Genomic DNA, 21,771 nt, shown 5'->3' with positions numbered 1-21,771 from the left:
CACCAACCTCACCAAACCGCTCTTCTCCTTCAGTGACATCACTGAAACAGAAGTTATCAACCTCCTTAAAAATCTAAAACTGTCCATGTGCAAAGGGGACATATATCCAACTAAGCTCATCAAGGAATGCGCCGACATTCTAGCACCGCTCCTAACAGCCTTCATCAATGCCTCCTTCAGATTAGGCATTATCCCAGAAAGCCTAAAAGAGACTTGGGTTCTCCCCCTTCTGAAGAAGCCCACTCTAGACCCACTACAGCCCAACAACTACCAACCCATAACCACTGTGCCCTTCCACCTTAAGATCTTGGATAAAGCTGCCCATAGCCAGATCCAACACTTCCTTGAAGCTCACTCCATCCTCAGAACCAGCCAATCTGGCTTCCGCAAAGCACATGGCACGGAAACAGCTCTGGTGGATTTAAAAAAATCAGATCACCCAAATCATGGACAAAGGAAAAACAGCACTATTGCTACTCCTTGACCTCTCAGCTGCTTTCGATTTAGTGGACCACAATACTCTCACCTCGCACCTTACCCATTCGGCTAACTTTGCTAAAGAAGCAGCTCTCTGGGTCACCTCCTTCTTGGAAGGCAGGGCGATGAAAGTATTTTCTAACCTAGCCAACGCAGCCCCCACAACCATCCACTGCAGAGTCCCACAGGGCTTCCTGCACAGTACCCACACTGTACAACTTGTTCACAAAGCCCCTCTTCGACAAGCTCAACGCACTTGGTATTTCGTATACTAATTACGCTGACGATACCCAGGTACTTCTCCCACTCACCGGAATATATAACAAAGATTCTGAAGCACTTCACATAATATACTCCACCATCCAGGCCTGGCTGGCAATTAATGGCCTCTGCCTCAATGGGGAGAAGACGGAAATCACCATATTAGGTCTCAAAAAAACACTAGCCGAACTCGACAGGCATTACGCTAACTTCACAATCACAACATGATTATCCCTGTCTCCACATCTGTGAAGACTCTAGGGGTGTACATAGATTCCACCCGATCCATGACCAGACAGGTCAGCGCCATCACCTCTGCCTCAGCACACACTACAAAACTAATAAACACCATAAAACCTTACCTATCTAAGCCCAGCTGTCTATCAATAGCCAGAGCCACCAATGATGTCAAACTAACTATTGGAATGCCCTTCTATCAGGTACATCTGAAAAAACCTCCATCGACTCCAAATCACACAGAACAATGCGCTTCGAGCAGCCTTAAGCATCCCCAAAAAGGAACATATCTCCCAGGCCAGACAGGCAGCTCACTGGCTCCCGTTCAAAGAGCGCATCACTTTCAAAATCCTTACCCTCACCTACAAATGCTTCACCCTCACAGCTCCATCCTATCTATCAGAGACTATAGAGAAGTTCACATCCACTCGGCCCATCAGGACCCAATACACTAACCTACTTAGCACCCCACTCATCAACAGGCCTAAAGCTGGTGGGCAAGGCTTCCCTTACATTGCAACCAGATTATGGAACGCACTACCCACTGACATCAGAATGGAAAACTCACTCCTTGCTTTCCGTAAAAAACTCAAAACTTTCCTCTTCGTCTAAACCCTTTGATTGCCTTGCTCTCTCATATGCCTGTAATGTACACTGTTTTCTGTTTTAATCAAATGTTCTGTAACTAAGAAATCAGTCTGTGACAAGTGCCACAATGCCACGCTATCTCTCATGCGTGTACTCTAATATGTTTGTGCTGCTTCTCAAATTTTCTGCAACCAAGAAATCTGTCTGTAAGAAGCGGCACAGTGCCTCCGGGCTGTTGCATGCTCTACATATTCGAATAAATAAATCATAAATACCAGTCTTGGTTTGAGGCGGGACTCACTAGGGTGGGCTAACTAGTACAAACAGGGGAATTTATAAGCATTCAGAAGCTTGAAGAGACACTGGGCTTAGGTAGATTGTCAGTGTTGTTATACCTCAGGTTAAAAGGGATATTCATGTCGGGAAAATTGAAGGAATGCATTCCGAGGGAGCTCACCCCAGTTGAGAAGGTTCTGGACGGGTATGCAGACATGAAAGCCCTCATTTCACGCCTCTATGGGGTGCTTTTGGAACCCAAGGAGGGGGTTACTAAGGGACTCCGAACACTATGGGAGAGAGTTCTGGGCATAGAAATGCGCGAAAACCTGTGGCAGCAAATGTGTAACCGAGCTTTCAAGACCTCCATTTCATGCCAGTACAAGTTACACGCAATAAAACTGCTTCACCAATGGCAATATGACCCAGTGCGTCTGTCTAGAATGTTCCCAAAGGTGGACCCCCACTGCTGGCATGGGTGCAGAGCCAGAGCCGATTACTGCCACATCTGGTGGGATTGCCCCAGTGTGCAGGTGTTTTGGGCTGAGGTTTTGGGGTGGATCAAGGATGCAGCGGGGGGAGCACACAGCTTGCACCCTTTGTTTGTACTGTTTGTGTTAGAGAGGTGTGATGATAAGTGGGGCACGCCATCATCCCTGGTGCATTTTCTTCTACTGGCGGCACAAGCGTGTCGGGCCAGACATTGGAAAAGGGGGCTTCTCCCCACAGTGCAGGAGTGATCTAGTACAGCCAAAGACATATATCTCATGGAAAAGTTCACAGTAGCAATCCACAGAGGTAGTTCCTCGGTGGAAACTGAATGGTCATAGTTTCACAATATGTTTCGGTGAAGGGAATGTGGGCACGTGGTTTGAAAAGAGGAACCGACCCGGACTGACAACATTAAAAACATGAGAGGTGTGCCATAAACCCTGAGGGGGCAAGGATTGCTACAGCTCACTCGGTCAAGGACTTACACACGAGAACACGTTTCAAAAATCTAACTGCATAAAAGGAGAATTCACTTGCAATATGGAGGGGTGGGGGTTAGTGGGGAAAAAAGGGTGGAGCATGACATGTTGTCTATCGTATTGTTAGAGGGTATTACCTTCATGTTGTCCAGTTCAATTAATGTTTGACCTTGTCAAAACCTAATAAAAAGAAATGTGCAAAAAAAGAAAACGCATAAACAATGAGGGGTCAGAGTTCATCTGTATCAGCAGAAACAGAGGGGTTGGTGGCTGTTTTTCTCTCCCAAAAAGTGCACAGATTTCTATGTATATTACTTATTTTTGTCCACAATACACTTACTAGAAAAACATTGTACACTTGAAATGCAGCTAGATTATAACACTGGCTGTTTATGGCCATTTATTAACCCAAAACAAAAGCATACATAAGTGAATAAAATGCTATAGAAAATAGATTAGATTAAATACATCACCGTTGGCAAAGCTGTAAGCCACTTCATCTCGCCAAGAACTTCACTGGACAGCTTCCAGACCAGGTTGGCATAGAGAACCTTCACAACAGGACAGACAGGAAAAGATGTGGCCACCTTTTCTCCAGCCCTAAAGCCTTTTCTCTGACAGCCTAATATGGTGCTCTCCAATTGAAACATTACACAAATACGTAATGGCATTTTCCGGAAAGTTCACCTGTTGCTGGCATTCACAGGCATTCAGCCAAAATGTCACATGGAACATTGCAAGGGGTAAACACATTAATTTTCTCATGGGAGAGGGAATGAGCTTCCTTTCGGCTCCTGCAACATTATCGGCAGTAATTCCAAACAGTCCTTGAACACGGCAAAGTAGCATAGGGAAAAACAAGGTGTTTTTCTAGTAATTCAAAAAATGCAGTTTCAGAGCTCACATTAAAAGTAAGCCTGCAAGTAAAAATGAAGACTAAAAGGCATAAAGGTAAAACCACTGACATCAGTCATGCATGTAAAACTTGCAATTGTAAGAAAATGTTACTAGGTAAGGAAGAAGGGGGATACATTGTATCACCTTCAGCACTCCACATAAATTGGGGTGTGCTGGCTCACTCATACAAAATGTAAAGGGGGATGAAAATCCCTCTTTAGTACTTGAGAACTGTAGTAAACCCAAGTATAGGAAATAGAAATTAACAGGGGAGTCCAAAGGGACAACTATGCCTAGGTCCAAAAGTTGTAGGAAATTATAACTTCAGCCATACAATATGGAGACATATTTTGCCCCGATGTAACTATCAGCCAGTAGGATGACAAAAAGAGGCAGAAAAAGTATAGATCTGAGGAAAATATATTTAATTGGAATAAAGCTTTCCTTGTTGGCTGCAGTATGGATGGAAAAGTTTCCCGAGCATGGGACAACCTTGTGTAAATATATGGAGACAATTGTGAATGAGCAAAAGAAATATGGCTCAACTGGTTGGATTGATTGGACTTTAGAAAGAAGATGGCCTTGATCCCTGAATTGACTTGGCCTAACTCATCAAGTACTGAAGAAACAGCCCTGATTATGGGGCAAATTACTATTCTGGCTTTTTGGAGAGATTTTAGAAAGGCAACCATTCCCAACATCATGGAAATCTACGATTATTATCCTGCTATTAAAGGGGGGCGACCAGATGCAACCTACAAATTATCGGCCGATCGCCCCCCTTGACATTGAAAGTAAGCTTTTCATGAAGAGTCTATTGGGGGAGCTAGAGAGATGGGTGAAGGAGAAGAACATTCTTTCAAAACATCTAACAGGCTTCAGAGGAGGGCGCTCTACAGCACTAAATGGTTTGACATTAAACATCTTGAGTGAAAAAACAAAGATCAAAGGGGAACAACAGCTATATGGGGCCTGGGTCCACTTTTCAAAGGCCTTCGACCATGTGAAGAGAAATCGATTATTGTCAAAGCTTAGGAACTGGGGTATTCCAGAGGGCCTCCTAGCCAGGCTGATAGAGCTCCATAGAGATACCACCATTAGAGTACGGCTCGATGATGAAGGACACCTCTCAGAGCCGATCAAGGTAGAAAGAGGAGTTTGCCAGGGTTGCATGGGAGCCCCACTATTTTTCAACCTATACCTTGCAGATATGCTTTGGCCAGCCCTACAATGAATGGGTGTAAGATCCACTGGCTTGCCTATACCGACGATGTGGTCCTGCCGGACAAAACACCAATGGGGCGGCAGCGTCTTCTGGATAAACTCGATGTTTATGCAAAGGAGAATGATCTCGCCATTAACTCAAAGAAATCGAGGATAGTTATTTTTAAGCACCCACATAAGAAGATAAACTACTCAGATTTGAGGTAAGGCTGCTTCGTTAGCGGACAGCCATTTAGAGAGACTTGCTGCTGCATATTTCTTTAACAATTTACAGGGCTCTTGAGATTCTATTTTTAATTAGTTGAGATTGTATTTTTAAATGGGCGATGTGATGTGAATGAAGTGAACTCTAATTATATAAAACTGTACGCTGCTCCATTGTATTCTGAACTAGTACGGCAGCCTTGGGTGTCTGTGTTACGGGCCAGGACTACTCTTGAGTCCTCTTTCTAGCCTCATTACACCAGCCCTCTGCCTCGGTTTCATGCCGATCCTTGCACTTATGTGCAGGATCGACCACCCACGCAGCGGGCGGGTGCGCCGCCAGTGCGCCGAAGGCACGCTTAAGGCAAGCCCATCTGTGCCCGTCCGTCCGTTTATGGGACGGGGGGACGGCCTGATAGAAACCTTCTGCTTTCTCTTGCTCCAGTAAATACAATTTGGCGAGCTGGGTGGAACCACTGCCCTCCCCCTGCTGCTCCTACCTTCACTAACAGTACTAGTGGCAAGAAGTCTGCAATTGGAACATCCACTCTACTTTTATTGAACACCCGGTCTCTCCCAGCTCATACTGGTGAAATCCGGGAATTGCTATCTAGCAGGCAGCCCCCACTTCTCTGCCTGACAGAAACATAGCTGGCACCGAGCTCAGCGCCTGCATTGGTTCAAGCCATACCTTCTGCTTACCATATCTTTCATCATGACCGCCCACCCCCACAGCGTGGAGGGGGGTGGCTATTATTTTCCGTGCTGAATATATTATCACCCAGTTATCTTGCTCTCATAAGCTTAATATGGAAGCACTACTTTTCAGATGTGCTATCGCACCTTCCTGCATCTGTCATTTTCTGCTCATATATCGCCCCCCTGGACCTATAGGGCACTTTGGGAATGCTCTAGTGGATTTAGTGGCAGATCTGAATCTACAATATACCATCTCAATCTCCACCTCAATTTCCCTTTATCAAATGAGTTGAGCTCTTTTTTTTTTTTATCTTGATCTGCACCAATTGGTCCAAGGCCCCACTCACATTCATGGTAATACTCTTGACTTGGTATTCTCAAAGGACTCACTGCTATGCCCTGGGCTCATTGAACCAGCGGTATGGTCTGATCACCACTTAGTATCCTGTACATTCAAATCTGTGAGTCCACCTAGTAAGGTCCTTCCTCCAAAAACCTTGCTGCGCTCTTGGAGCTCGGTCGATACCAAAGCACTTAGCGATCAAATAGCAATGAACTGTGCCCCCTCGAGGCCATTATTGCTGAGGCTACTCTCTCAATCCATCTTGGACGCTGCAGACATCTGCGCCCCTCTAAAATTGGTTCAGGGTCGTAGGCTGCCTTCTCAACCCTGGTTCTCAGAACAATTTAAAACCGCCCGCCAGAAACTAGAGAATCACACAGGTCCTGCCTCTCTACCTATGTGGCCGACGTCAAAATAGCTAAAGACACTTTCTTCTCTCAGAAGATAAAAACTGTGCTATGTCAGCCAAAGACCCTTTTTTCTATCGTGAAGTCATTAGCTTCCTCTGAGACCCTTACCTCTAGGGTTAAACCCTCTCAAAAGCTGTGCGATGATCTCTCTTCTTTTTTCATTAATAAAATTGAAGTAATCCGCACAAATATTGCTAAATCTCCAGCTATACTGACTCCTAACATTGTCAAGCCGCCACCTGCTCTCCACATTGAACCCCTTGCTAATTGTTCAACCTTCCCTCTCTTTACTGAGACTAAAGTTCTAGCCGCTGTTCAAAGAATCAAATCATCCTCTCCTGAGGACGCCATCCCTATCAAAATCATGAAGAAGATCGCTCCTGATATACTGGCGGAACTCAAAGCGGCAATAAATAATTCGTGTCAGTCAGGACTTGTCCCCTTGGAGTTGAAATATGCAAGGGTTGTCCCCTTTCTTAAGAAGCCTTTACTAGACCCCACGGTTACGGATAATTTTCGGCCTATTTCTTTACTCCCTTTCCTTTCCAAACTATTGGAATCTCTCATCACTCCTCTTCTATCCTCCTTTCTGGAATCCTCTAAGTTCTTCAATCCTGCACAGGCAGGTTTCAGACCAGGGAGAGGAACTGAAAGCGTGCTGGTTTCCGTGCGGGACGATATGTCCAAGCTAGTTGACTCAGGTAGGGTTGGTGCTTTGATTCTGTTAGATCTGTCGCCTGCGTTTGACACGGTCGACCACCCCATCCTGCTGTCTCGCCTGGCACAGATGGAAATATCCGGCCAAGTCCTCGCCTGGTTCACCTCTTTCCTATCTGACCGTACACAACCTCTTACTATGCCCCACTTCCTCTCTTTGTCTTGTTCTCTCACTTGTAGTGTCCCGCAGGGCTCTTCACTTTCCCCGATCCTGTTTAACATCTAAATCTGCGCACTGGTCTGCCTCATCCGTGCCCACGGCCTTAACTGTTACTCTTACGACACTCAAATCTTGATCCGGTTAGATTAGGATTGAGTAGATGTGTCATCTTGCCTTGGTGAATGTCTGAGCGCCGTCGGCAATTGGATGGACCAGAACTGGCTCAAGCTCAATGGTGACAAGAGCGAGATACTGGTGGTGGGCTGTCCCCCTGACCCTTCACACTGGACCACCGCTTTCTAGCCCACTTTCCTGGGTCCTCTTCCCAGCCCAGTAAGCAAAGTAAAAAACCCTGGGTGTCATTCTCTCTGCTTCCCTTTCAATGTCTAACCAAGTGACGGCTGTGTGCCAAGCCGCTCACTATCAAATCAGGGTCTTGAAGAAGGTTCCTTCCATGATACCTGAACCCATGCGCCCTCCTGTAGTCACAACGCTAGTTCTTTCCCGCTTGGATTACTGTAATTCGCTGTACCTGTTGCAGCCTATTTGCTTAATACAGCGCATACAGAATCTGGCGGCTAGGCTGGCCACGGGCACCCCCGTATGAAGCTTGCATCTCCCCGGTGCTGTGCCAACTTCACTGGATTCCGGTCGGCCAGCGTGTCCATTTCAAGGCTCTGTGTATAGTTAATCGGGCTATTCATGGTCAAGGGGCTGAGTTCCTGCAGGCTAAATTCTCACGCTATCTCCCCGAACAGGATTTACATTCTTCTACCGCACATTTTTTTGCTGTTCCAAGATTCCATCGTACGAGGGTTGGTGGCAGGGCTTTTTCCATAGCAGCAGCTAACCTCTGGAACAGCCTTCCTCCTGTCATGAGGAAAATTCCCAACTATCTTGGTTTTAGAAGAGCACTTAAAACCGTCCTCTTTTAGGTCTCTACTTCGTGGTTTTCCTCTCCTACCAGAGCAGTCCTCCTCGTCAGCGTCATGATGCCTTCGGGCGACCGTGCGCTCTATAAATGTAGATAACATAACATAACAGATTGGAAGTTAGGGTGGGGGGGCATAGCATTTCAAGAGTGGAAGATCTGATTTACTTGGGATATAAGGTGTATGCCTCTCCATCGCAGGGGAAGGTGGAACAAGATGTACAGATGAAGATTTCGCAGCTACTTACCCAGATGAAAAAGATCTTAGCAAAGTTTTGCAAATGTTCAATCCTCCCATTAATTAAATTCTATACGCCCAAAGTGGTCCCGTTGATCCTCTATGGACCTCTATGGACTGGGGACTAAAACATTTCTGCGGAATGTAGACTGGCAAAGGTTGGGGGGGGCTTGCTTGGAAGAGAGTATTTTGTCTCCCTATGAGCCTCTCCATGTCCACACTGAGATTTGAATTAGTCCTACATTCAGGCAGATTGGAAATTCATCTCCCTCTTGCGCTTAATTATTACTGCACAGGAGGATACCTTATATTTTGACATCAAGGACCATTTAGAAGCTAAAAAATCTAAATTACTGTTGCTTCTGGAAGCAGGAATAGACTTGGAGACTTTGATCCATAACCCTCTCAAGGTAAAAAAGATCCTAAATGAAATGGATTGGATTAACACAATTGACAAGATGCGCTCTCGAGTACCTGAAAATCTCTTTCTAAAAGCAGGAAAAAAACAAGGAGTCATAGCTAAATATCTTTTGAAATTCCCAGACTGGAGGATCAGGATGAGGTTTCTCAGAATACCTCTGAATATAGCATATACAGGAGAGAATCTGTCAGTAAAGGGTAAAGTGGAGAATTCCAATGGTTTATGCAATGTGTGTAAAATTCCTTCTAACCAATCTCTATTGTTAGAGTGTGAGGGAACTTGGCCTGCAAGACTTTCCTTCTTTGCTAGATTTGGAGTCAGTAGAGACAATCACATTGCAGAATTATTTTGGGGCAGATTAATCTCTGGACATTCAAGTGCTCTGACAACAGCAGTGGTAAAAGTCCTTGAAAAATATGACATTGTGATGCGCAAGACGATGCCAAAGGTTTCCCTCTGAGAACCTTACTTCTAACAGAAATTATATCTTCAGTGCAGCTGTAATGGGCTTGAACCCTATTTTTCTTTTGTTTGTGAGCTGATATGGATTGTACAGGTTTTCCTTTTTCTTTTTTCTCTTTTTAGGATATTTGTCTTCGATGGAATGTCTCGCCTTAGTTTATGCTCCTTTTATTGAATAAAAAATTGAATTTAGATTTTTGTTTTTTCAGATTTGCCTAGTTATTTTAAGTGGATTAGAGAAGTATGACCGTGATTTATTTTGTATTTCTTTTAATATTGTGAATGGAAACATAACATTTTGTAAAAGGTTTTCATATAACCAAATATGAAAAAAAAAGATCCCCTCCATGTCTTGGGATCAGAAAGACATGGAGGGGTGGGTTTCCTTCTGTGGGGTGCATCTAGAGCCCCCAAACAGAAGTCCCTTTCACCTGAACAGCAGCATTCAAACACTGCAACCAAAAACGGCCCTGCTTTACTTTCCCTGTCACATGAGAGGCAAGTATTCAAACACTGCAATAAAAACGGCCCTGTTTTGCTTTCCCTTTCACATAAACAGCAGCCCTTTACACACTGCAACCAAAACGGCCTGGGTTTTTCTTTTGTGCTTATGTCAAATTAAAGAACCATGTGGAAAGGGGCCTATCCATCATCATCTAGGGACAAGCAGCAATGTAAATACACCCAAGGAGGATGAATCAAAGAATCCTGTGACCTGCAAGACAGGATTTTTAAACATTTAAAGCAAAAACAGCCTGCACTTGTATTTGCAAATAAAAATGGCTTTAAATTGCCACAATGGAAAAAGATATCACTGCTCACACAGAAAATGTCAGGGAAACATGATGTGGGGGTGAGCAAAGTAAATGTATATTAGGTTTTACCCACAAAACGCCTGTAAACTGTGAAGAGACACTACTTCAGGAAAAACCGGTCCTGGCTGAGGCAGGAGCCTCACAATGGTAAGCCCCACATCCAGCTGGATATCACACCTATCCTCTATCCTATAATAAAATGTGATGCTGCGGGAGGTGTCATAGTTCCCTGTTCTTCAGACTTGATGGCAGGAATGCAGGGATTTCAAAGAAGGCAATCTTTGGCTAAAGCATGACGAAAAGATGTGAGTTTTTGTTGCACCCATTTCAAAGAGCAAACTGTCAATTTCAAAGAAACTCATAAAATCCCTCTGGTCACAAGGTGACCCTGGGGAACAGATGGCTGTGGGGGATGAAGCAGCCTGCCTATTTGCTGCCAAACACACTCATCATTCATATTAAAATACTATTTTGTTTTAGGCATTTTGCGCAGCCATCAGACTGAGGATGGAACTCAATTTTATGCCATTATTCATGTAATTTCCAGCCGGTTTTAAGGATATAAATTGCATTTCTCTGGGAACTGTAATGGCCAGTTAGATCAGGTTTCTGGCTGATCTGAACATGTGACAATTATGACATTTGATGAAAAGGTGGAAAATGAAATTAGGAACATGCTTGAGAATTTACATATTCATAACTGTTGTACAAGTTATGAAAATGACAAAAGGTGGCACATGGCCATGCTACATGGCACGGATTGGGCGGTCAGCTTATCTAATTCCCCATAACCAACTCAAACAGAATATATGTTGCACATGGCAGTTGCTAGCACAATTATGAAGTTATGATACATAACTAGTTTAATAGTTGAGCTGAGAACAAAGCAGGGTAATAAAGGGGAAAGACAGGTGGTGCTCCAAAATCCCTGATCCAATCCCTACTGGGGGCGAAGAGAGAGAAACTGTCCAATCCTGGCGGCAGGGATAATTTCCAGGGTACTCCCCCTAGATTGTAAAGTTAGTGATATCATTTCTGCTATATAAGGGGGACTATACTAGGACTTGGGACAGAGGCACAAAAACCGGGGAGACACAAAAGGAGGATGGGGAGATGGCTGCTGAACCTTAACATCTTTGAGAGTGCAGTGACCAAACCCTTTTCCTATCTGTCCAGAGTGTCCTGAGATGCAGCTGGCTTTCCTGAATCCGAAACCAAGGCTTGCTATGTAAGTAGCATATAACCCCAGCCCTAAATTGCATAAGCCCTTCATTTATGTAGTAGTACATCCAATATCCCCATTGAAAACGCCAAATTGCCAATGTAATTTAGTCATCTCCCCATAGAAGAATCTCTTGTTTGCCTGTGTATGTTAACATATCACCTTTGAAAAACCTCTCAGTTGTCTGTGTAAATCCATAGTATTTTTTTCAAGTAAATCAATCAATTCCCCATTGAAATTCACAGTTCAAGATTGTTGCAATTCGAAATCAACCATCTTGTTTCGGTTGTTTTTATGTAATTATTATAGTCATTAAAGTGTTTCCGCAAAAGAATTATTCTCCTTGTAACTAAAAACCGAATTTGTCAGTGTATTGTGTGCATTACCAAACAAATTCTTATTTGCATCTGTCCTATAAAACCCAAACAGTTGTTCCCATTGTGAGCAATCCCTTTTGCCTAGAAGTCTACCTGTTATGAGCCTCTGTCCTTGTCACTGAAAACTGATTTTCCTATTGTAAACTAAACCTCTTCCCTGTGCTGCCTGTCATTGCAAGCCCCAGTATAAACACATTTCCATTTGCCACCGGATTTTCCTTTTGCATTTGCTTTTTCTCAAAACCGATTTTCCTACTTCATTTGTATTTGGCCCTGGTGTGCTGATTAGTAATCTAAGTGTAAGCAATACGAATGTCCTTCTATTTCCTTCTATTCTGTCCCCTAGCAGTTGTGAGAAATAATCAAAATCCCATTCTTCCATTTTGCTCCAAAAACAGATTTTCCCTTTCTTTGCTGGCTTCCCATCTTGTGGTGGAGGGCTATACCCCAAACCCGATTTTCCCTCTATTTTCCTACTCCTTGCCACTGCATTCCATTAAAAGGAATCAAGTCCAAATTGATGTTTGGGGGTGTGTGTTGCAGGTGGGAGTGCTTGACTGTAGGTGCTATTGCTTTGTGTGGAATTGTTATTTTCCTGTTTTGTCTTTTAAACAAAAGCGAGTGTAACAGTCTATTTCAACCTGATTGTATTTTCCTGTTTGTCATCATAAGAAAAGCGAGTGTAACAGCCCATTTACACTTGGTCGCTCTAGATAGGATATTGCATTTGTGTTGCCACAATTTTGGTGGCTGTTGTATTTTGATTATCCTCATTTACATTGAATAATAAATTAATAAAATATCTTATTAATACACACCAGCCTGATTCCTAGTCCATTGTGACACAGGGTGTTTGTGGCGATTGTGTGCGAGGCGGGTTGGAGGCCTACTCAAAAGAATCTGCGATATATTAAAAATAAAAAGTGTATTATTGTGTGCCACATTCATTGTAGAGGAAGGAGTTCCCTTTTGGAGTGTGCCGTGTGATAAACCGCGACACTTCATGGGGGGCAGAGAGAGGTCCAACATTGTGTGGAGTGAGTCACACAAAGGTGCCTGAAGGTCTTGGTATGGTAAGAATGACCAGAAGGCAAATAGTCAGCTCTTTCACAAACGCCCGCATGGATGGGGGGGGCAAGACCAGGGGTCCAACAATGCTGGCTCAGGCATATGTGAAGGTCAAAAAGCAGGGGGCTAACCATGCCACTGCACATCGGGGCCCAAGTTCAGGTATCCCCATGAGTGTGCAAAATGCAGTGGTAGCCACCCACTGGCTAAATGCATCAAAGCCGAAGGTGGCGGCAGGCGCCAGCGCAAAGAAGGCTAGTAGTGGCCTGCGGGTCAAGAGTCCCTCCCCCATCGGCGTACATGTTTTGCAGGAGTATTTGAGTGATTATGCAAAGCATGATGAGAGGGATTTATTTTTGGGGGGATTTATGGAGGGATTCCACATCCCCTAGGAGGGCCGCCTGACTGTTCGGTTAATCAAAAACCAACCCTCTGCTGCTGATCAGCCCATAGAGGTAGGGAAGAAGATATGTAAGGAGCTAGAGTTGGGGAGGATTGCTAATCCCTTCCCTCACCCCCTCTTATCCATTTCATTGTATTGCCTCTAGGCAAAGTGCCCAAAAAGGAACCAGGTAAGTTCAGGTTAACACATCATCCATCATACCGCAGTGGTGAGTCAGTGAATCACTGGCTCAGTCTGAGGCACTGCTGGCAGGAAGGCACTGTTGGCCAAGGTTGACATTGAATAAGCTTTACGCTTATCGCCAGTACACCCAGACAGCTTTCATCTACTGGGATTCCAATGGGAGGGCAGTTTTTATATTGACAAATGTATGCCCATGGGTTGCTCTGTGTAACGCTCACCTGATTCTCGCAGAGGCGCCGGTCTTGACTGGGTGACTACCGTATCTTCAAAGGTGATGTGTAGCACCCGGTTGGCTCTTTGGGCTGGACCTCTGTGCACTGTATGCCTGACTTCAAGAGTAAGATGTCTGCAGACAGAAAATATGGGATTAATGAACTGGGGTTATTGGGGGGGTCCCTATCTCTTCCCTTTTTGCTCTCCTGTAGACCCCAAAAGGTTAACGCTCTCACCTTAGGTAAGTGAATGCCGAGCTCTCCATCTGCCTCGGGGCAGGGTGCTGTAATCAGTTTCTTCACTGGATCGGTAGCGCAGGCCTCTTGACTTCAGAGGACTGCTGTCCGTCGTTTACTGCACGAACGGTAAGTTTCGAGTAATTCTATTGTCTTTAAAGTCTTTAGCAATGATGTCTCTTATTTTGCAGGTTCCGGAGATGGTCTATGACGGGCTGAAGTGAGTTGAAGATGGAGTCCGTATGATGAATAGAAGCGCCTGGAAGCACGTAAGTAAGCGCTTGTTGCCTGCTTCACGATGCGCTCTAACTGTCTTTTATTTTGCAGGCACGAGTTCGGAGCGGCTGCAGGGTGCCGGAATACCCACTGGGGTTGATGTGGAAAGGAGTAATGGCACGTGAGTATTAAAGTTCCCCAATGTCTTTAAACGCACCTTGTTTTGTCTTTCAGATGCAGGATGCAGCGCCGAAGGCCTCCGGAGAGTGCGAAGAGTCGGTAAGCTTTTGTCTTTCAGATGCCGGAATGCAGTGTGAAGACCTCCGGAGCGCACAAAGAGTAGGTAAGCCTTTGTCTTTCAGATGCCGGAATGCTAACCTGTTCTTTCTTGTCTTTATAGGTGTTGCTGAAGACTGCATTCAGGATGGTAAGCCTTTTTCCTTAGGCCCAGGATCCGATGCAGAAGACACGATGAGCGTTCTGCTGCAGAGGATGCAGAATAACGCAAAGCAAGATTCATCCACCGGGTGTGGTTTAAATAGCCTCCTGTAGTGCTTAGGTGTCTCCTTCCACAGCCACGCCTAGGTAAGAAAAGAGTTCCTGCTTTCCAGAAGAGTTCCAGTGTTCTGAATCTAGGGAGTGGCTCCTGCCCCACCCAACAGGAAAAGTAGTTCCAAACAGAAGAGGATCAGAGGCTCAGCTGGCAGGCAAGTAAGCAGCATGGTCTGCTGCAGGTAAGTCCACCCAAGCATTATGAGCCCGGCGCTTCCAGCGCTGGGACTGGACACATTTATGAGCCTGGTGCCACTGGCGCCAGGACTGGGTCCAAAAGGTCCCAATTGGGACTGGTTGGCCCTCGGAACCTGGGTTATGGATCTGCTTCCAAGGGAGTTGGGAAAACCCTGACCTTTTGGAAGCAGAGATCATGACACTCTGTGTCTTGCGCACTGGTTGAAGCATTCAGCACCTTTTTGGAATTGGCAGCCCGCAGAGAGGACCGAAGGGGGGCCATCGTCCACTACCTAGATGATTTTATGTTTTCTGGCAGAAGTGGGTCCGAGGACTGTGCCTTCATGCTGTCTCCCTTTCAAAACTTGATGAATAAATTGGGCATACCATTGGCTTCAGAGAACACGCAGGGCCCCTGCAAGATTGTAACTTTTTTGGGCATAGAAATTGACACTGAGGAAGGCACTTGCAGGTTGCCGAAGGATAAGATCAGGGGATTGGCAGCAGAGATTGCGAGCACCTTGGCTAAGGATAGGACCACCCTAGACAAAAATTCAGCAACTGTCGGGAAAGCTTAAATTTGCTGCCAAGGTAATCCCGGCGAGCAGGGTGTCTGCACGCAGGTTAGCTAGGTCAACTGCAGGGGTCTCACAAAAGCACCACCACATCCACCTCAGTGCAAACCTAAAAGATGATTTAAGGATGTGGCTCACATTCTTGGAGGGTTTCAACAGTGTGCAGATTTGGAGGACGACCTGGGAGACTAGTGTGTATTTACAAATGTATTCAGATGCTGCGGGCAGTGAAGGATTTGGCGTTATCTTGGGGCAGGCGTGGTGTGCTCATGGCTGGCCACAGTAATGGCACAAAACTGGTAGGACAAGAAACATCATGGTGTTGGAGTTGTTCCCCATTGTAGTAGCACTCAATTTGTGGCCAACAGAGTTGGGTAACAAGAGAGTGCGTTTGTGGTCCGACAACAAGGCTGTGGTACAGTCTGCATCATGCCTAGCAGTACTTAGCCTGCTGAGGAAATTGGTTGAGGTGTGCTTGTACAGTAATATTGAGTTTAGAGCCCAGCATGTGCCGGCCACTGTAAATGTTTCTGCTGACGCTCTTTTTCGATTTCAGTGGACCACGTTTTGGAGGTCCTATCCAGCGGCCAAACTGAAGGGAGTGCATTTCCAAAAGGAGTGGTGGCAGTTGGTAGCGTGGACAGGGTACTCTGTGATTTAGGTGTGTGATCGCTCACACCAGGTGTCAGGTCCAGGTATCAGCACAGCTACAGTAAGTTCCTGAGGGTAGCAGTGGCATTACAATGTACTGAGCACACTTTGGAAGAACAGGTACACACATTTGTGGCATGGGGCATAAGGAAGGAAAGTCTAAAAGCTGTGCCGCAGCTCATCTAGCAGCGGTGGCTTTTTACTGCAAATTGGGAGAGAAAGCCGATCCCACAAAAGGTCTTTTGGTGTGCACTGCATTAAAAGGCTGGGCCAGGATGGAGCCTACCAAAAATGAATGGTGCAAACCCATTGAATCTGATTTACTGGTAAGGTTGTTGTCTGCCTTGGCCATAGTGTGTTTTGATGCATTTGAACTATCCCAATTTAGGCTTGCCTTTGCATGGGCTTTTTTCTGGGCTTTTAGGATTAGCGAGTTGGTCTCGGCCTCCAAGAAAGACACATCGGGTAGAGTCATTGCTTTAAGGGATGCTAACAAGTTCAGCAAGGGTACGGGTGAAGGGGTCCTGAATTCAGTCAAGTAAAAGTACCCAGATCCCCCTGGGTTAGGCGCGCTATATAAGTAAATAAACTAAACTAAACTAAACTTAGTTGAGGAAATGCAAAACGGACCAATTGGGTAAGGGCACACGTATAGAGTTGCATGGTCCCCTCTGAAGGTCAGCTGCCTGGTACACCTCTTGAAGCTCTTTCTAACAAAGAGGACCACGGAAGTCAGTCCCCTTGTACTGCATGCTGACGCCTCTCCCATCTCAGTGTTTCAATTCTGGAAGGTTTTGTCGGCAACCCCAGGGGCACTGGGCATACATGGTAAGGGTTGGTCCACCCACAGTTACAGGAGTGGGGCAGCCACCACAGCATTTTTGCAGGGGATGTCAGCACCGGCTATCATGAGGGTGGGCAGATGAGAATCCGGCCGCTACAGGCTTTATGTACAGCCCCAGACGGGGCCCACACCCGGTGGTAAACCTGAAGAGGACCCCAACAGCGGGTACCGAGGTTTTGAGCATTGCCAAAGGTGGGGTGGGGGCGCAGGAGCGAAGTGAAATTTTGACGAGCACTTATATTTATACCAACAGATGATGCAGTATGGATGATTGGTCATTTCTTTATAACAAGGATAGAGAAGAAGGCCTTACAATGGAAAGTTGGCCCCAACCTGGAATTTAGGGGGACGAAGGTGATATGGTTGGGTACCCCAGGCATGAGGTGGCACTCCTTGTTACCCACTATACATTGGCAGCTGCAGTGGAGGCCCGCACCTAGAATGATGGTGATCCACTTGGGCAGTAATGACCATGCCAAATTGGGTCCGGGGTCGTTTGCTGGCCCAGGTGCAAGTGGCCCTGCGCATAGCGGCTCAGGAACTACCTGGCACAGACATATTTTGGTCTGAGATTGCCCCGAGGCAGCTCTAGCATGGCGCTCTTTAACAGGAAGGGATGGAGAAGTCTAGGAGGCGCTTGAAAAGGAGCGTGGAAAATGTGCAAAATCCAAAGATCTGGGCTTTATTGGACATTACTGTTTGAATTCTCTCCCATCGCCTTTTGCTGCAGACAGTGTACACCTGTCTGAGAAGGGAATGGATGTCTTCCCTTCCTCACAGCAATACAGGTGGCATTGAGAAGGGCGGGCTGCAGATAGGAGTGTTGGTGGGTATGTCCTAGTTGTGTGGGGGCATTGGGAGCAGTGGGGAAGCCATGGCAAAAGCGGGGCAGAGTGTTGGGGCAGTCCTAGCCAGTTATAAGTTTTGACGCTGCAGCTTCGGCTGTGAGTGGTTCAGGAATGGCCAGGCTCGAGCCAAATCCAAGTGACGGGCACTGACTCCCCTTCAGGGCAGTTTAAGCTACATCATCTCATGTCAGTGGTCCCAAAAATGTTTACTGACTGACAGAAGCATATGTCCACTTATGCCCCAGGGCAGTCAGGGAATGACATCGGTCATGCTGTATATATAATTCTTTAGTATGTGGCTGGGACTGTCCCATTTAATGTTGCTCCAATTAAAACTATGATCTTGTGTTTCAAATACTTTACAAAGTTTGCTGTGGTTATTGTTTGAATATATGACAGGCTGTGTCCACAAGAAGGGGGGCGGTCAATGGAGGATCGCACCCCTATGGGGCTGACCGGCCACCGGAGAGGGCGCCAGAGGGACAGCCTACATAGCGGTCTGTCCCCTCTGGTCTCCCCCTTGCAAGGGTGGTCACTTTCTACTCTTCCTCCCCTTTGAGGCGGAAGAGGCGTCTCCCAGGGCCTGACTTCCGGTAGCAGGCACTTCGGGGACGCTTATAAGACGGGGGCTGCAGCCAGGTCAGTCTCTTTTCTAGCAGCCTCCCCGCCCTTTTTAATCCCCACCCACCCACAGCCTATCTTAGGCAGCATACATTTTAAAATAAGTGAGAAATTGAGGAATTTTGAAGTATGAAGCGGTGCGATATGTATTAGGATGTAGTTCAGTGCTTGGTGAGGCGATCGCATCAGCAAGTGAAGTGCAGGCATTCAAGTGTTAATGATGGTTAATAATTTCTCCACATGTGTTGTGCATTGTGGTCATGTTTCTAATTATCTTTTTCTGTCGCAGGCAGAGTGTCGGGCGGTCCTAGCTAGTGATGAGTTTTTTACGATACGGAATGGCTGGGCTCAAGCCAAATCCAAGTGACGGGCACTGACTCCCCTCCAGGGCAGTTTAGGCTACAGTATCTCATGTCAGTGGTCCCGAGAATGTTTACTGACTGGCAATCATAACCAGAAGCGTAGGTTCGCATATGCCCCAGTATGTGGCTGGGACCGGCCCATTTTATGTTGCTCCAAATGAAACTGTGACCTTGTGTTCCCAAATACTTTACAAAGCTGTCTGTGGTTATTGTGTGATGTAATATATACGCTGTGTCCACAAGAGGGGGGGGCGTTCAATGGGGGATGCCCCGCTATGTCACATCATGCATATGAAAGGCTCTGCAAGTGATAAGTGAAATGTGTCTGCCAGTTGACCATCTTAACGAGAGTTGCGAAACTTGCAGTGCCTGAATGCCAACCTGAGCCGATTCTATATTGGGCTCAGGAGAAAGAAAAAGCGTCCAGGACGCGTTTCTTGAGCCTCTGAACTAAAGGTGCAATCTGTAAAAAGCAAACGAACTTGTGGTGCGGCACGTGGTAACAATGATTAATGTATATTACACTCCCATCTCTGGTTTCTGCGCATGCGCCACTACGTGCTCTCGTGTGAGAACTCCTTATGCCCTTGAATGCCCACCCACGGAGTGAAGGAAGAGGGCGTATGAGCTGCAGGACGTTCCCAACCTACCTGAGTGAAGGACTTTGGGAGGTTATCAAAATCCACCTGCAGCAGGTTACCGACAAAGGGCCTGGACGGGGGTCCTGTGAGGGCGGTGCTCCAGCCCTTCCTGCGCTTCATGAAGTCCAGGCAGAGTAGGAAGGTGACGAGGAACAGGCCAAGCAGGGGGAGGCTGCTACAGCAGGAGGCCAGCAGCGCCCCGGGAGCAGACAGCAGCGCCATGTCACTGAGCAGCCCAAATCTCTGCCTCTTGCTGCGGCTTCCAGGCTCTGAGCTCCTGCCCTCGCGCAGCAGGTCTCATATATTTCATAACACAGGCGTCTCTCCTTCCAGCGCCCTTTGTGGACCTTGTTACTCGGCCTGCTCACTGCTGTAACGCCGCACCTCCTTCCGCATGTTTTTCCCTTTTCACCTGATACTGAGTCAGTATTGACATTGTTTCTATGCAGCCGGCGTTCGCCATCATGAGTTGCTGCCACAATTGTCACCCACCAAACGATCCTGCTCACACAATGACATACTCCAAGGGTAAAAGAAAATGTTGGCGCTCTGGGATTTAAATAGATCGTAAATCTGGGCGCGAGGACCGTTCAGATGAAAAACAGCCGGCAAAAGAAAGCAGCATTTCTATTGTAAAAAGACGATCGGGCATGTATGTTTTTAAATTTCCAGAGTGAATGACTTCACGTGTAAACCAGTGGCCTGTAGGGATGATTTCTATGCTTGTTTTTGGATATTCGCCTGCCCCGTCTTCATCTTCCCATTTAACACCTACTTCCATTTCCTTTAAACTCGTGATAGTTCTGTAGGTTAGGGCGCCTGTTGCAGTGTATAGGCTACTGGTCACAGGTTCATATGCCACCAGACCTGACAGCTCGATAACCTAATGTTGTTGATTTGTGAAGCAGAGCGACAGAAAACAGCAAAAAAAGATGGATTACAAAAGTTCATTCATAGCCTTTAGCTCCCTTAACTTCTGGAACCTCGGTTAGATGGATTCAAAAGTCTGTCATTTTCTAAACCGAAATGTTAATAAGCCCATGAATGATGGAATTACCTATCAGTAATCTTCATTAACGATAGTCCTGTTGTTCCTCGTCACAGCTCTTCCTTGTGAGGTATCATCCACTCCTGTAAAGAACCCCACTTTTTTGTAACAATGCCCCTCAGCTTTACCTGAAAGTATAACACCCCCTACCTCCCAGCGTGCAATAACTTTATTTCAAATACCACCAGGATTCCGAGACCCATTCCAGCCCCATATGAAGGGAGAGGTGTTAGGCAAAGTTTGTATGCAGTACCCTCTTGGACCACTACACACAACTATGACTACAGGTCTAAGCAAAACCAACCTTTGGTATAAGTCTGTACCACACAGTTTTTGGTAGCGAGCTGAGCAGCCAGGCTTATCTGAAGAGGGAATGTGAGCTTGTAAAGGTGTTACACAAAGGTTTACAATGTCAAGTATTCAGATAGACACTTATACTCAGGGTTTCTTGGTAAAACACTTCTTAATATATTGCACAATCATTTGTAAAGCATTCACTAAATGAGGCAACCAATATCACACAAAAATAATACTACAATACCGATTACTAAGCAGTTCAGCTCCCTTGAATAGGAGCCAAATAGCATTGAAGTAGGAGCAAAAAAGGCATAAGTTAATAAAACGAATATTACAGTTACTTTAAAACAGTGCAAATAATTTGAGTTCAGCAGAGGAGTTGATTCAATGCAATAGGTAGGCCAAAGTCAATGGGAAAAGTGTTCACGGAAGAAAGGTTTGTATGTCGGGTCACAAGCTGACTAGGCCTGCAAGTTGCCAAAGTTCCCCAAATCTTCGTAGTGAGAGGTAAGTTCTCTCGGTCGGGTTTTCACAGTACCTTATATAGAAGAAAAGATGCAGTTGAAGACTTCTGTTCCTAGCAGTTCCTGCAGATCTCGCTGTTCCTGAGCCGCAGTCGTGGGGACAAGAGGGAGTACGTTGGGGTACTCCTGCACTGCACAGCGACGGATCACAAAGCTGGCAAATTGGCAAATCTTCGATTCCGGTTGCTGTTCTTCAAGCACACAAGCTGAGGTCCTTCTCCCTGGTTAATCCTAACCAGCTCCGAGAATGGTGTTCAGGTGGCTTACGAGATTGGTCCTACCAACTCAAAGGAAGAAGCCGTCCTTGAAGGGGCTTCTCTGTCGAGGTGAACTTGGCGATTCGGACCTGCAGCAGGGCCCCACCGGGCAAACCAACAGTCCA

At 46.1% G+C, this 21,771-nt stretch overlaps 1 protein-coding gene across 1 annotated transcript in view; it reads right to left on the bottom strand.

Moving 5' to 3' along the window:
• Positions 1 to 19,889, bottom strand: part of LOC138581421 (cytochrome P450 2D15-like) — a 398,392-nt gene extending 378,503 nt beyond the window's left edge. The window contains exon 1 of the mRNA XM_069652737.1: positions 19,530 to 19,889. Within this exon, the coding sequence (XP_069508838.1) occupies positions 19,530 to 19,742 (213 nt within the window). The 5' untranslated portion in view covers positions 19,743 to 19,889. The remainder of the gene's footprint in view (positions 1 to 19,529) is intronic.
• Between the last annotated feature and the right edge of the window lie 1,882 nt (positions 19,890 to 21,771).

The sequence above is a fragment of the Ambystoma mexicanum genome, chromosome 3p (genome assembly GCF_040938575.1).
Source record: "Ambystoma mexicanum isolate Mex_15411 chromosome 3p, UKY_AmexF1_1, whole genome shotgun sequence".
NCBI classification, from domain to species: domain Eukaryota; kingdom Metazoa; phylum Chordata; class Amphibia; order Caudata; family Ambystomatidae; genus Ambystoma; species Ambystoma mexicanum.
This window is presented reverse-complemented; position numbering and strand designations above follow the sequence as displayed.